We start from the raw sequence: 13,918 nt of genomic DNA, 5'->3' as shown, positions 1-13,918 counted from the left end.
ATGTACACACGACACAAGGTTGAGCACAAAGGTGAGGCAAATATATTTGTGTAGCGCTTCTTAACAGCGAGGCATTTCGAAGAGCTTCAAAGTGAAGGCACCAAGAGCAATTGCGAAAACCATATAAGACAACAGAGTAAAGAAGCGTTTATGAATCAATTACAAAGAGTCACACTGAGAATTTAAACACAAAGTAATACGAGTTAAAGTTACAATGGAGTGTGAGTACAGGAGCCTCCTTTGTTGCCTGATGTTTACTAAACGTTTATATATAAGTACTATTACTGTATAAACTATATAACATTTGTAATACAGGCCTTTTATCTGTAATAAGGTATTGCATATAATGGAAAATATAAATCATACAACATTAAAATACTGTATAATACCTTCCAAATAATATCAATATATTAAAATTAAAACATTCCTAAAAAGTATTAATCTAATTACAAACCTTTTTTTTAGAATAAGGCAATGAACGTGTTGGTGAATAGATGATATCCAACATTCAAATTCTGCAAAATACATTCTAAATAAAGAACCTTTATTTGTCTTTTTACCAACTTATTGGTGCTTTATTTTTAAACTATTGTCCATAAATCACATTTAACTTACCTCGTAGAGAAAACATGCTTTTATTAGTTTCATAGTAAAGTGCTTTGGTGTATGCTTTTTAGATAAGGCTTTTATCTACCACTAAGAGGAAACTGTAATCGCGCGGGCACCTCCCACGTGAGTACTGTTCGTTTGCGGATGTTCAAGACGTTTACAGGAAACAACTGTATCGCAGCAGATCCACGGATCCCTCCGCCGCAGGAATAAGTGCCCAGATTTTAAACTCTATTTATTCCACCGATTGTGTCTCGTTGCTCCGCGATGCCCGACACAACTCCTCCAGGCTCCGGGGAACACTCCGCGCTGCTCCGCTTCTCCTCCGCACTGTTTTACGCGATCAGCTCCTTTCTGATCACGGTGGTGAATAAAACCGTGTTGACCAGCTACAGGTAGGTGGCGCTCTTGCCTTTTCTTTAGTGAGTCAGTGAGTGTGTGTGTGTGTGTGTGTGTGTGTGTGTGTGTGTGTGTGTGTGTGTGTGTGTGTGTGTGTGTGTGTGTGTGTGTGTGTCCTCCCGTTCTCTCACCCTCTGATCTAACGCTTGTGTGTTTGCAGGTTTCCCTCCTACATGTTTCTGGGAGTAGGTCAGGTAAGTTCTCTGGGTGTGTCCTGCTCGCTCTTTGTCTGTCACACACACAGACACACACATCTCACCCGTGTGTCACTTTCAGATGGTCACCACTGTTGTTGTCATTTACGCTGCCAAAAAGAGCAAAACAGTCCAGTTCCAGGACTTTGACAAAAGCATTTTCATCAAAGTAAGCGTTCAGAACACGACTCATCTTCATCATTCATCCTTATTCACATGTCGTCTGTTTTCCATTTGCATTATCGTATACGCCTTTTTTTATCATTTCTCTCCAGATCTTCCCTCTTCCTCTGCTCTATGTTGGGAATCAACTAACAGGACTGGCCAGTACCCAGAAACTCAGGTTTAACCTGATGGTTTTAATCATGGTAGATTCTGATCTTTAAAGTTTCTTATCCTGCAAACTCCTAACAAAACATTGTTGTCTTTTACAGTTTGCCCATGTTCACAGTATTACGGAAATTCACCATATTGATGACAATGATCCTGGAAGTGTATATACTAAGGTAACACTTTTTTTTATATTGCAGTTAAAGCCTTGAAAGTTTGGATTTGCATTTTTACAGGAGAGTGAAGTTAAATAGGAGTTCCCGATCGAGGGAAGGGAAACTGATCACCAAACATAACAGCAAATAAGAAAACACAACAATAAATTACAAACCATTACGACAGATTAAAAATTCCCCAAAAAATTAAATAAACAATAGGAAAACACAAAACACAATTTCTTCCTTTTGAAAAGATGGACAGTGAGTCCGTGCAATCACCTAGGAGCCTTTGTGATAGGTACCTGCCTTATCTGCCATTGTGTTCGATTTGTTATTGTGTTTCTTTATTTGTCGTGTTTTACAATTTGCACTTCAGGACAACCATAAAGTGCTGATTAATGGTTGTCCTTCATTACATTGCCAGGTGCCATTTTATGAATCACTGAACGGGCCTATAGGGCTGAAGGGGTCTGGGGGTCCAGGGTCAGAACTCTAATTACCAAGAGACAAAAACCAACCACAAAAAATAGTCAAAAACGACAGAAAAAAACACACAAAACTACCACAAAGACGTCTCTTTACTTTGTTTTTATATAGAAAGTGTTTTACATGTCTCTGCCAAGGGCTCGGTTGTCTTGTAATCCATCCTCATGAGTCTCCACTTTCCCCTTTTTGTTTTCCAGAAAGACGTTTCCCAGAAGTCTTGTTTTCAGTGTTGTGACCATAGTGGTCGGTGCCATGATTGCTGCGAGGTACGCATGTTTTAGTTGGACTTGTTGCTGAAAAACTGAACTAAGTGTGGACAGAAGCTCATAGCTGCACCTCTCCTTTCTCCTCTAGCTCCGACCTGGCCTTCGATGTGAGGGCCTACACCTTCATCCTGCTCAATGACGTCTTCACCGCCAGCGGCAGTGTGTACACCAAGCAGAAACTTGGCGTGGAGGTAAACCATCGGTAGAAACACAACAGTTAAATGTCAGCGTAGGAGTGGTTGATTCCTTCAATGCGAAAATATGTGATGTCCCAACAGGTTACACTTGCTTTGTGGATTAGAAGTCATTGAGCGAGCACATTATTCTGTTTATAGTATCAAATATTATCTCAAACCAGTCATTCCCAAAGTGTGGGCTGCGGCCCCCTGGTGGGCCGCGAAGCCACTGCAGCGGGGCCGCGAGAGGTCATCTGAAATTTAATTTGTTGTTTGCTGGGTCGAGCAAGATGGGGAAGAGGAATACTGCTAATGACGAAGGGGAATCAGAAAGTCCAACTGAATCATTCAAAACTAAAAAAGAGGACTCACAGAATGGACTCAAGTGAGGACGTGTCGCAGGCCCAGAGGACAACCCTTAAACAACCCTTAGACAAGCTTAAACGCCTTCAGTGTATTTGGTTACGCCTCAAGTGTGTTTTTCTTCTCCCGGATATTCTTGTTGTGCTCTGTTATACAAACAGTAAGAATATATTTTTAACAATACCCTATTTGCACTTCATGTTTTTTTACATTGATTGCTTTGCAAATTGTTACGCTTAAATGTGGATATTATTGGATTTGCACTACGATTTTTTGCTATAAATTAACAATATGTATGATTCTAGTCCTGTGTGTGGATCATATAGTTGTGATTTAAGGTGTGGGTGGGCCGCAATCATTTTTTAGTTTTCAAATTGGGCCGTGGCATTCTTAAGTTTTGGAATGGCTGTCATAGACATTTAGATGAAACCCACCTTTTTTATGCCTCCCCCTAAGTGGGGTGGCATAAGGTGACTTTTACTGGCTGGCAGCAGTAAAGGTCATCAATCCCTCCTCAACATGGGCCAAACTGGAAAGTCACGTACATGTTGAATACATTTTCTCAAACATGGTTGCTGTCATTTAAGGTTGTTCTTATCACACAGATGTATGTTCACGTGTGCATTTTACCCTTAAGTTTGATTTTTATTAGTGAAGAATAATCATTGACAGTTGAGACTGAGATAAACAATCGGTTGAGCATGTGTTTCATGAGACTTTGCTAACGTTGCTCCATCCTTCCGATGCTACGTCGCTAAATGCGATGGCAGCGTGGGATATCTTGGCTTCATTTTTTTAATGGTGGAAGGAAGTAGAGACGTGTCGGCCATCTTTATATACTGTCTATGGTACCTGCATGTAGAGGTGTGGCCTTCAGGGATGCTAGGACGAATCTCAGAGGGCTGCCACATATATCAAAAAAATCCATAAAGTTTTTACCTACCCAGTCTGTGTCTTTATCGGCCGTCATACCGTCTCGCTGGCCAATCACAATCAAGTTTGTTAAAGTGCATTAACTAACCCTCAGTGATATTGGTCACATTATAACTGATGTTTTCCTCTTTTTTTCTTATTCAGGGTCTCGGGAAGTACGGTGTCTTGTTTTACAATGCGCTCCTCCTTGTGATCCCCACTGTCCTGTTCAGTGCCTTGACGGGAGATTTACAGATGGTACATTTACTAACTAATCCAACATATTCTGTCTGGGTGTGTTTGTGCTTTGCCTGTCTGACCGACTTCTATGTTTTGATCCTCAGGCCGTCAAATTTGAGGGCTGGTTCAATGGCACATTTGTTTTTTGTTTCCTCTTGTCCTGCATCATGGGGTATGTCACCTCATTTCAGTGCAAAATGTTCATATTGATATTCTTGCAGGATCATTCTTACTTATATTATTGCCTCAGTCGACCCCGTTTCATGAAACGCACCTCTCTTTTTTTCCAGGTTTGTGTTGATGTATTCCATAGTCCTGTGCAGCTATTATAACTCTGCACTTACTACCTCAGTCGTTGGAGCAATAAAGGTGAGAACACACTGATGATAAACATGATGTTAAACAATCAGAAGGAGGAATATTTTGTCAAAATGGCCTTTTTTGTGATGTTAGGAATTTCTTAAATCCACACCTACTTCTAAATCTGCACAAATGGCTAATTACTTTTTTCTGGCTATCGATGATTGTATTTTTATACTAACTACTTTCTTTGAAACTTTTAATTTAGTGTTTTTTTTTTACTTTTACTCTACTTCTTTTGTCTTTTCCCTTTATTTGTACTTTTTGAAATGTTTTGCTTTAAAACATAAAACTTTAAGAAAATGTAATAAATCTTTTGTCACTTTTTGTCTGTCCAGAATGTTGCAGTAGCCTACATAGGCATATTTCTGGGTGGAGACTACCTCTTCTCTTGGACTAACTTCATAGGCCTCAGCATTTGGTAAATAAATAAAAATTTTCCAGTTTCATTTTTCGTTTAATTTAATTTATAATAATATGAAACATTCTGTTGAATGTCATTGTTACATGTTCTTAACATTCTTAACAGAGTAGTTGATTGTACCATGTGTGAATGAATAATGTGAACATTACCTAAAATATTTATAGCTCTTGTTTCGTCAGAGCAGCACCGACACTAAATCCAATCCAGGCTCATGTTTTATAAATGAGTCAAAGTCAAATGTGCCTGTTGTTTATGTTATAACTAGGGCTGTGAAATGATTAAAATTTTTAATCAAATTAATCACAGGTTTCTATGGATTAATCATGATTAATCACATTACCGATTTTTTCGGAATATTTTTGTGAAAACAAGATTTATGACATTTAACTTTTCTTTTGTGCTGCAACTCAGCAGTTCTTCAGCAGTTATCATTGCTTTTCCATATGGAACATTAATATAATCTTCATCCTAAACAGAATTCGGGTTCCTTAGCCATTGTGTGGTTGAATAAAACTTTTTTTTTTAAATTAAACAGAAATTATTTGAGCTTCTTAGCCATAGGATGGTTGACATTTTTTATATTTTTTGTCACACAACCATTAACCACACCATGATACAATCTAATGCCTCTAAAGGCCCTCTTAGCTACTCGGTCTTTAGCCAGTTGGTGAGGCAAACTAACTTGTTCAAATTCTCTGACAGTAAAGCTGACCGCTTCTTTTGCACAATGTGTCCGGCGAGTGAGTCTGGTTTGGCGCATTCCACTTGAACGCCCCTCGCCAACCAACACATGCTTCGCGTTGCGGTGGTTAGGCGGGTATTGCTACGGTGAAACGATAACGTCTTCTCGCAGAGTGTGCATATCACCTTGGTTTTACTGAATGTTCGATCTTTGTTTTTTTGGAACACGATCTTCCCGTCCAGAAGGTCCTCAGGTTCATCAGAATTATCCATGTTGTTTGTTTGTTTGAATGGCAGCTGCCGTCTGACTGCATTAGAGCGGCGACTAGTGCAGAGGCGGCGGAATTGGAAGGTCCTTCTGCGCATGCGTTAAATGCGTTAAAAAAAAAAAACGAATTAATCCTGTAATTTAATCATAACGCGTTAACGCGTTATTTTTCACAGCTCTAGTTATAACAGCTTTATATTCTCAAATGAGTCCTGGTTTTATTCCATGGCCCCACATCTAATTGCTTTTGTCTCTTGTTTGCAGTATGTCAGGTGGACTCGCCTACTCCTTTATCACCTTTACCACCAAATCGTCTCAAGTGAAAGCAGAAGCTAAAGAGTCGGGGACGGTCATCACACTAGATCCAACAGGGAGGGGAGCAACCATCTTCTAAATGAATGATGTTTTAGCATTCACCACTTGGTGGCATGGTTCTGCTTCATATTGGAGTATAATATTGTTTCCACACTTTTATCAACCTTCGCTATATAGATTATATTTTCATCATGTTTATTACACATTAATTACTGAGCCAGTTCGGGTGGGCTGTGGGTGTGGGAAGAAACTGTCAAATAAGGGGGAAGATCCGGTTAAAGGGTGGAATCTGTATTATAATTTAATTATTTATTTATTTTTTAAATTTTGACACAAGGCTTTTTTGTGAAGTTCTCAGGGAATGATGTACAAAACAGACTTTTAATCTTATTTATGGCTGTTTTTTTCAAATGATGCAGATTATCAGACTACTTCCTGTTACGTTGTTTTATTTCATTTTATTCTTATATGTAAAGCACTTTGAAGCGTGCCATATAAATAGTATATTATGATTCTTTTCTAACTACCAGATGAGCGCTAGATGAACACATATAGGACAGTTTGGCCTTGGTGGAGATCATCATGTCACTCAGGGCCACTGAAGTTTTTATATTTATTTAGGCTAAATAAATACGTTTCTCTGGAAACATGACTCCTGTTATCTACTTGATTCCACTACTTAAACACGGACAAACTGACAAGGAGAGCATAGAATTTCTGGGTCAACTTCGGTGAATGTTTATTGAAAACCAACAATTTATAGAACAATGTGGACAGTCAGAGAAATCTGTGTAAAATATCTACCAAGCGAAGCAGGATCACTCTATACATGTCACAAACATGGAAACTTGTCAGGAGGATGTTAGCGGAAACTAAGAGTTCAACTTCAAAGCTCTCTGTAAATTGTGCACACTCAATATTCTAACAAACACGTCGTGTATATATTAAAATGCCATAATCTTCTCGAACCACAAAATAGACTACGGGTTAGAAATGCTTCAAAATATACTATGACTGGGTACAATAAATCATTTGGCGTTTTGATTATCAACAATTTACAAATTTGCCTTCCAGTTTCACTGTAACTGCACGAGGGTCATTTTTCAAAATCGAAATAAAATAAAATAAAAAACTGATTCAAACATCACAGCTGGTGACAGGATTCCTCCCGACAACCAGCGGCGGGGCCGTAATGAGAGGCATCATACAGTGTTGAAGGATGTAGTGTTGCATTAGAAGACAAAACGAAAAAACAGCACTTCATGAATCAGTTCATGAAAAGGGGGGCGCCGCTTTCCTGGACACGTAAAACAGATCTAATCTTCAGTGCATTGCAAGCTTAATCCAAGACTAAGTAAGTGCTTCATCCACAAGAAATCAGTGTGATCTCTGAATGTACTTGATTGGGTTGTTTTTGTGAAGTTGGAGGATCTCCCTTCATGCATCGAATGATTATAGAGCGTTTTCGAACAAAAAAATAAAATATATATATATATACGGTCAAATAAATACCTCATAATTTAAGCTTTGAAATGAGATGACATGGGTTCACCAAACACTTCAATGATTCTGAATCTTAATTGATCTGCCACCTTTTAATATAAAAGGCGACTGACATCCATTATTGAATATCTGCTGTCTGGTTGGAGAACGAGTTTTGGCCACTGCAGGTTTTACACACACACTCCTTGTATCTGCGAGGAAACAGTTGTTAAAATGGAAATAAGGCTTGTTCGTAAAAATAACACTTTTTGTAGAATAATAATCAGCTCGATCCAGAAAGTACTAAGTAGGCAGTCGGATATAAAACGTAAATGCTTGAATTGTTGCCTGAGCAGACCTGTGGATTAGGCTTGCAATGATCACTGCTCATTCACATATAAAAAATGACCACGTCACATGGTCTTTATAAAGATGGACATCATGACCACTCCCCAAAAGTGAATCCAGATCTCTCTAAAAGCCCCCTGGTGGCTGACTCCGCTATAGGTCCTAAAGCCAACCTGTTCCATGTTAGCAGATGGGACATGGACCAATCTAAAAAAACAATCTAGACAAAATAGTTTTGTCATAGATTGTTTGGTATGTTAGGTAGTTTTTAATCGTACTGATGATTGTTCAAGTGTTTTTGGGAGATTCCGCGAGTGGGAAGAAGTGAAGACCTGTCGTCCATCTTTTTCGTGCACGGTTACACATATGAGAATGTTAAGAGATAATATCGCGGGTCATATTTCACCAAAGTTTAAATGTGGAGCCTCGCTGCGATGTGCCGCAGCGCAGGAAACTAACGTTTGATTCACCCCTTGCTCGGACAGTTTGGAAGTGAACAGGTGGAAGTAGAGGTTCACCACTGAACCATTCGCTGATGTGTGCCCGGGCCCTTATAGTATATTTATATATATGACTTATTTTGAATCTCCTTTTCTCAGCCGTTACTCACCACATTGTTAGAGAGTCAATGAACCAGTGAGACTAAAACGATCTGAAGTTCTACTTATGAAACCTGGGAGCACGGCGAGAAGTTGTCAGAATGCAACTTTAACACGATCCTAAGTTTGACCACACCCTGTATTCTTCTGTCCGTCTGAGCTTACTCCATATACACATCATTCATACACACTCTCTTACACTCATAATATACTTAAAAAAACTCGTTACCATCAAAGTGCAAACAAAACCAATTAAAAAGATAACAGGTTCTCTTTCTTTGCCTGTAGAAGACAAGAAGAAAGAAAGACATTCTTCATATAGTCAAATCTACAATTATAGCAGCCTAAAGGAATAAAATGTAAGATGAATAAGGTGCTTTAGCTTGTGCCTTCCTGGTGCTGTGAGGGGGGGGGAGGGGGTTTACATGATGCTGTGCATAAAACTGATCTCAGGCTAACTCTTCCTCCAAGTCTGGTTTCACCTCTTGATAGAACTAAACTAGTCTTTGATCTGCGTTTATGAACGATTTCTTTTTTTTAGCTACAGCACGCTTTGCAGGAAGACGGGTTGGGAAGGGGAGGGGGAAGGGGAGTCCAGAACCAGGAGGTGGGCGGGGGTGTTCAGGGAGACACGTTGTTGGCCAGCTCGATGAGAGCCAGAGCGCCGTGGAGACGCTCCCGCTGCTCCTGGCGGCGTTGCTTGGCGACTCCACCCTGGCTCCCTTTCTCCTCCTCCATGGCCTCTTCCTCTTCCTCGTTCTCTTCGTCCGACTGGAGGAACTCCATGGGATCCTGCTGCTCCTGGTCCTCCGCCATCCCCTTGCCCTGCGGCTTCACCTTGGTGGTCGTGGGGGCACGCTGCTCGCGGGTTCGCCAGTACCTAGGCAGGACAGAGAACATTAACTACACATATAAATAACATGCCCTCTGAAACCGTGGCTCAGTCCCCCCCCCCCCCCCCACCCCCCCTCACAGTGTATGAAGTCCTGTGTATTCACTTACTTTGCCAGCCACTCTGCCACAGCCTTGTTATCCACAGACTGGGCCTTCCCCTGACCCTCCTTTGGCTCCTCCCTCTTCAGACGGGAGAACGGATGCTTGGGGCAGTGACGGTTGGCATGAGTGAACCGATTGGCACATCCTGCGGAGCGGGCAGCAGGTGTGAACGAGAGCAATGAGCCATTAAATGACGTAAAGCATGACCTTTCTGTGGTTTACTGCCATCATAAATACACAGTAATATATTAACATTGTAACAATGGATTGGTGTTTTTGAAGGGAAAGTGATAACAGTGAATAAGTTGTGTTATTGTTTAGTTAGTGGATTCTACTGTTGATTTGCTGCTAGTACAGTTAAACTGTGTTTCTCAGGTACTTTCCAAACTCAGTCGGTTTAAATTTTAAACAGTCAAATTCACTGAGTCATGTTTATTATCATTGGAAAGTACCTCAAAAGTGAAAGAGCTTTAAAGTTCCACTTTGAGTAAGGAATACTGTATTTAGCTTATTTTTTTTTTTACCTTTCTCTGAGCAGACAAAGGGCTTCTCCCCGGTGTGCAGGCGCTGGTGAGTCTTCAGCTGACCACTCTGGACAAACGCCTTCCCACAGTTAGGGTAGTCACAGAGATACGGCCTCTCTCCTGGGGGGGGCAAACAGGAGCTTGTTATGGTAACAGCACTGTAATGTCAAGCAGGTCTGTACACATGCACTAAACATTTAATACATCACCACTACAGCCTTAACATGTAGGATGATGATATGCCTCTTCCTGATCAACACACTTCTCACATCTGCTTTGACATTTAACTTTTTACACCCATGTCCCGTATAATAAGCCACCACATGATACCTTTGTTTGAGATCTACAGCTGCCTCGTGTGTCTCTCTCTCTCTCTCACCTGTGTGTGTCCTCTTATGGGCCTGGAGAGACTTCTCTCTGGGAAACACTCGGTTGCAGATGTTGCAGCGGATGCGGCTGGACGAGGTCTCGCCCTCGTTGATCAGCTCGCGGACGGTGTCAGCGCGTGGACGACCTCTGCGGATACCATCCTGACCACACAAATACACACAATGACTTCATTAAACCCCTTTAAAACACTTTTTTCCTATTGGCCAGGACAGCAGCAGACCCAGCACATCATTTGGTGGACTGGTGTTTTTCCATACTTATGACTTAATATAGTAAAGTAAATCTACAGTATGAAATAAGCTCAGATGACGATATGTACTCACACTTAATACTACTTGTATCATTTATAAATGTGGTTTCATTACACATTTGATACAATGTAACACACCATCGGTCACTGTTTCATTGTCAGGTGTCACGTGTTACACTGTGGCACGTTTGCTCATTCTCATTCATTCACATCCGGTATATTTTGGCGCGCTGATCTACGTCATGAGCAGCTGTTCCAGAACCCGGAAGGGACTGGGGTTTAAAATCCACCGTGTCACACCCTAATGCGCGGGCGTTTTTTTTAAATGACTCACCATTTCAGCCATATTGGGCAAAAAAAAACATCACTTCAGCAGCTCAAATAGCCTCATCTTAAAAAATGTATTATGCTTTTCTATTGTATCAATATAGTGTTTCGGTTTAGAATGGATTGGAGAGCTCCTCACGCATGCTCTCTCTCTCCACCCCCTCTCTCTCTTTCTCTAAAGACATAATGTAACTATTTTAATGTTCTTAAAAGTTCAAACTGTTGTTAAACGTGTATTACAGTGTTGTCATGCACCTCAAACAACAAGATTGTGACCGAACCCATTTAAAGCAGCTCAGTGTGGAGCACGCCGCTGTCACACCCACAGACCGGACATGAAGAAGGACACACCGCGCTTTGATCACTTCACAGGGGCTTGTTTACCTTGATCTGCTCCGGTGACGGGGCCGTGTCCCCCTCTCCGGCTGTCCCGGTGCCGGTCGGGGACGAAGCCCCGCTCAGCGACCCCGGGCTCAGAGTCACATTGTGGGCGTTCTCCCCCCACTTCCACGGGTACACCATGAAGTCGCTGAAGCCGGGGCTGGTGGGCGTCATCGCCTCCGCTTTCCTGGGCTTGATCGGGGTGGTCTTGATGACAGACACCAGCACTCGTTTGGGCGAGTCGTTGCAGAAAACGACTTGCGGGTGCTTGTTCTCGGCCATCGTGTCCAAGTCGCCGTGTTGCAGACGCCACGAAGCGAATCAGCGAAGAGTCACCACGAGTTCAAAAAGTAGAATAATCACAAAAAAATAAAGGTCTTGAATATGGCGGCTTCTCAATCCGGGGTGAAAACGTCCTTCATTTCCGAGGAGGATTCCCGAGAGAAGCCGGTGGTGTGCAGATGCTCCTCAGCAGATACAGTGAGAATTGATCATGACTGTAAGTTTCCTTCATCTGATCTGAAATGTGCGCCCGCAGCTGCCTGATCCCGCGTTGCAAAAGCGCGCCTGAGAGCCCCGACGACCAATCCGCTGCGAGGATCCTATCCCACGTGTTTGAAGGCGCGACAACCAACCAATGACAGCGGCTGTCTTCCTCCGTGCAGAAAAGACCGTGAAACCATCCGCGTGCTTGTGATTGGTCGAGACGTTGTGGTCCAATGAGATTTGAACATTCAACGCGGGCTCTCGCAAGCTGACGTGGTGGCCGGCCAATGAGCGCACGCGGAGAGCGTGTTAACCCGAGGTGGAGCCAATGGGAGCGCAGGGCGGGTGATTTCACAGCGCGGACGAGCAGATGGTCCGTTCCCGCGCTGAGGAGTCTGTTTATGTTATTAGATTTTTTGCTCAATTTAAAGGGAAAGGAAACGGTGGCTCAGAGGCGCCAAAGTTACGTAATCACCACAGCGAGGAACAATGGATGGACTGTGTGACTTCAGACTTGAAACAGAAACCGTGTTTGAAAGATTATACATATATTGAATTAGTGTACAGCCTCTGATATGGTTATTCTATTCAGTGTTATATTGATTTATGAGTCAAGATCAAAGACACGGGAAATATTCAGATCAAGAAAAGTGTTAAACAGTGAATACAAGTTAATTTGACAGTTTTTATAAATTGTTGATCCAAATGCAATTCACTATTTAGTTTTAAGATCCATGACTTTGTGCGATGAAACAGATTTACTGTGAATAAAACAGATTAAAGGCCATTTTTTATTTAAACCAACATTCAGTTTCACTATTACAACAGTTTTTCTCTTTTCAGACTAGAGCGGACTCAAGAAATTAAAAAGTAACGGCATTCAGGAAAGATTAAAGTGATCTGTTTATTCATGTGGGTTCCAGGGGGAGGGAATCCAGATACACTCTCAAAGGTGAAACAGTAAAATACCATTGAAATGTCATTCATCCATGCAGAAGCAAAAGGAGCAACTACAACTACAACATAATACTGGAAGGCTAGTGCTATGAGACCAGTGGTAAACAGAGGGAAACTTAATAACAAGATTGAGAGATGAGCACATTAGATTAGAAGAAATATAATTCTATTAGGTAAATTATCTCTCTTCTTTGTCAAACAGATGACGTATTGGGTCAGTGCTTAAAGTACAAAGCATATTTTTCAGGAAGAGAGGCAGTATCAAGGCTGGGATTGAAAGGATCAAGTATTAACATAAACTCAGTCATGGATAGTTAGGGAGTTGTAACAGTGTAGTAGTGTTCTTGATAGGAACTAATAAGTGCCCTTTGATGTTGGCTGCCACCATTAATAAAAGAACTTTAGAAAAAACACAATTCAACCCAATCTCTCCTGTAATGCATGTAGATCCATCTGAGCAAAGTATTGTGCTTTTACAAACATTTCTAATGAAAGAAAAGTTCTCTTTCTACACAGGCTGTTATTCAGAACTTCAGAATGTATGAGGTCATCTATTGGCGCTTTCTCGTCCAATAGGAAAAGGAGCCCATGTGAAGAAAGTGTGTAGTCATAGGGTCCTGTGAGCGGTTCCAGTTCTCCGCTGCGGTGCAACATAAGCCTTTCTGTTGGTTTTTATGTGACTGCCTCATTGCCTGTGGTCTCTCTCTCTCTCTCTCTCTCTCTCTCTCTCTCTCTCTCTCTCTCTCTCTCTCTCTCTCTCTCTCTCTCTCTCTCTCTCTCTCTCTCTCTCTCTCTCTTGCTCACTCACACAAACCTTAAAAAGAAACTTCGATGGAGTGTATTGAATCTTGTTCTGGTTTAATGTGAATCGTCAATCGATCAATTTGAATATACTCTTCTCATATTTTATAATAAAAAAAACTGTTAACATATTTACACGTCATGCTGAATATTACTATTTTGGTAAGCAATGCAAACACTCCCCCAACTTCCCTTT

At 41.4% G+C, this 13,918-nt stretch overlaps 2 protein-coding genes across 2 annotated transcripts; one reads left to right on the top strand and one right to left on the bottom strand.

Annotated features, from left to right (window-relative positions):
- The first annotated feature begins 747 nt into the window (after positions 1 to 747).
- On the top strand, positions 748 to 6,828 carry slc35d2 (solute carrier family 35 member D2). Its single transcript, XM_053421337.1, has 12 exons — positions 748 to 1,004; positions 1,169 to 1,202; positions 1,285 to 1,371; positions 1,478 to 1,545; positions 1,637 to 1,708; positions 2,374 to 2,442; positions 2,531 to 2,633; positions 4,059 to 4,151; positions 4,238 to 4,305; positions 4,424 to 4,502; positions 4,832 to 4,914; positions 6,131 to 6,828. Exons 1-12 carry the CDS (start codon positions 877 to 879, stop codon positions 6,258 to 6,260), a joined length of 1,014 nt encoding a protein of 337 aa, XP_053277312.1. The 5' UTR covers positions 748 to 876; the 3' UTR covers positions 6,261 to 6,828.
- Positions 6,829 to 6,895: 67 nt separating this feature from the next.
- On the bottom strand, positions 6,896 to 12,023 carry znf367 (zinc finger protein 367). Its single transcript, XM_053421338.1, has 5 exons — positions 11,482 to 12,023; positions 10,510 to 10,660; positions 10,131 to 10,250; positions 9,613 to 9,751; positions 6,896 to 9,490 (listed from the first exon to the last, which is right to left on the bottom strand). Exons 1-5 carry the CDS (start codon positions 11,758 to 11,760, stop codon positions 9,232 to 9,234), a joined length of 948 nt encoding a protein of 315 aa, XP_053277313.1. The 5' UTR covers positions 11,761 to 12,023; the 3' UTR covers positions 6,896 to 9,231.
- Positions 12,024 to 13,918: the final 1,895 nt, after the last annotated feature.

Source organism: Pleuronectes platessa, chromosome 4 (genome assembly GCF_947347685.1).
Source record: "Pleuronectes platessa chromosome 4, fPlePla1.1, whole genome shotgun sequence".
NCBI classification, from domain to species: Eukaryota; Metazoa; Chordata; class Actinopteri; order Pleuronectiformes; family Pleuronectidae; genus Pleuronectes; species Pleuronectes platessa.
This window is presented reverse-complemented; position numbering and strand designations above follow the sequence as displayed.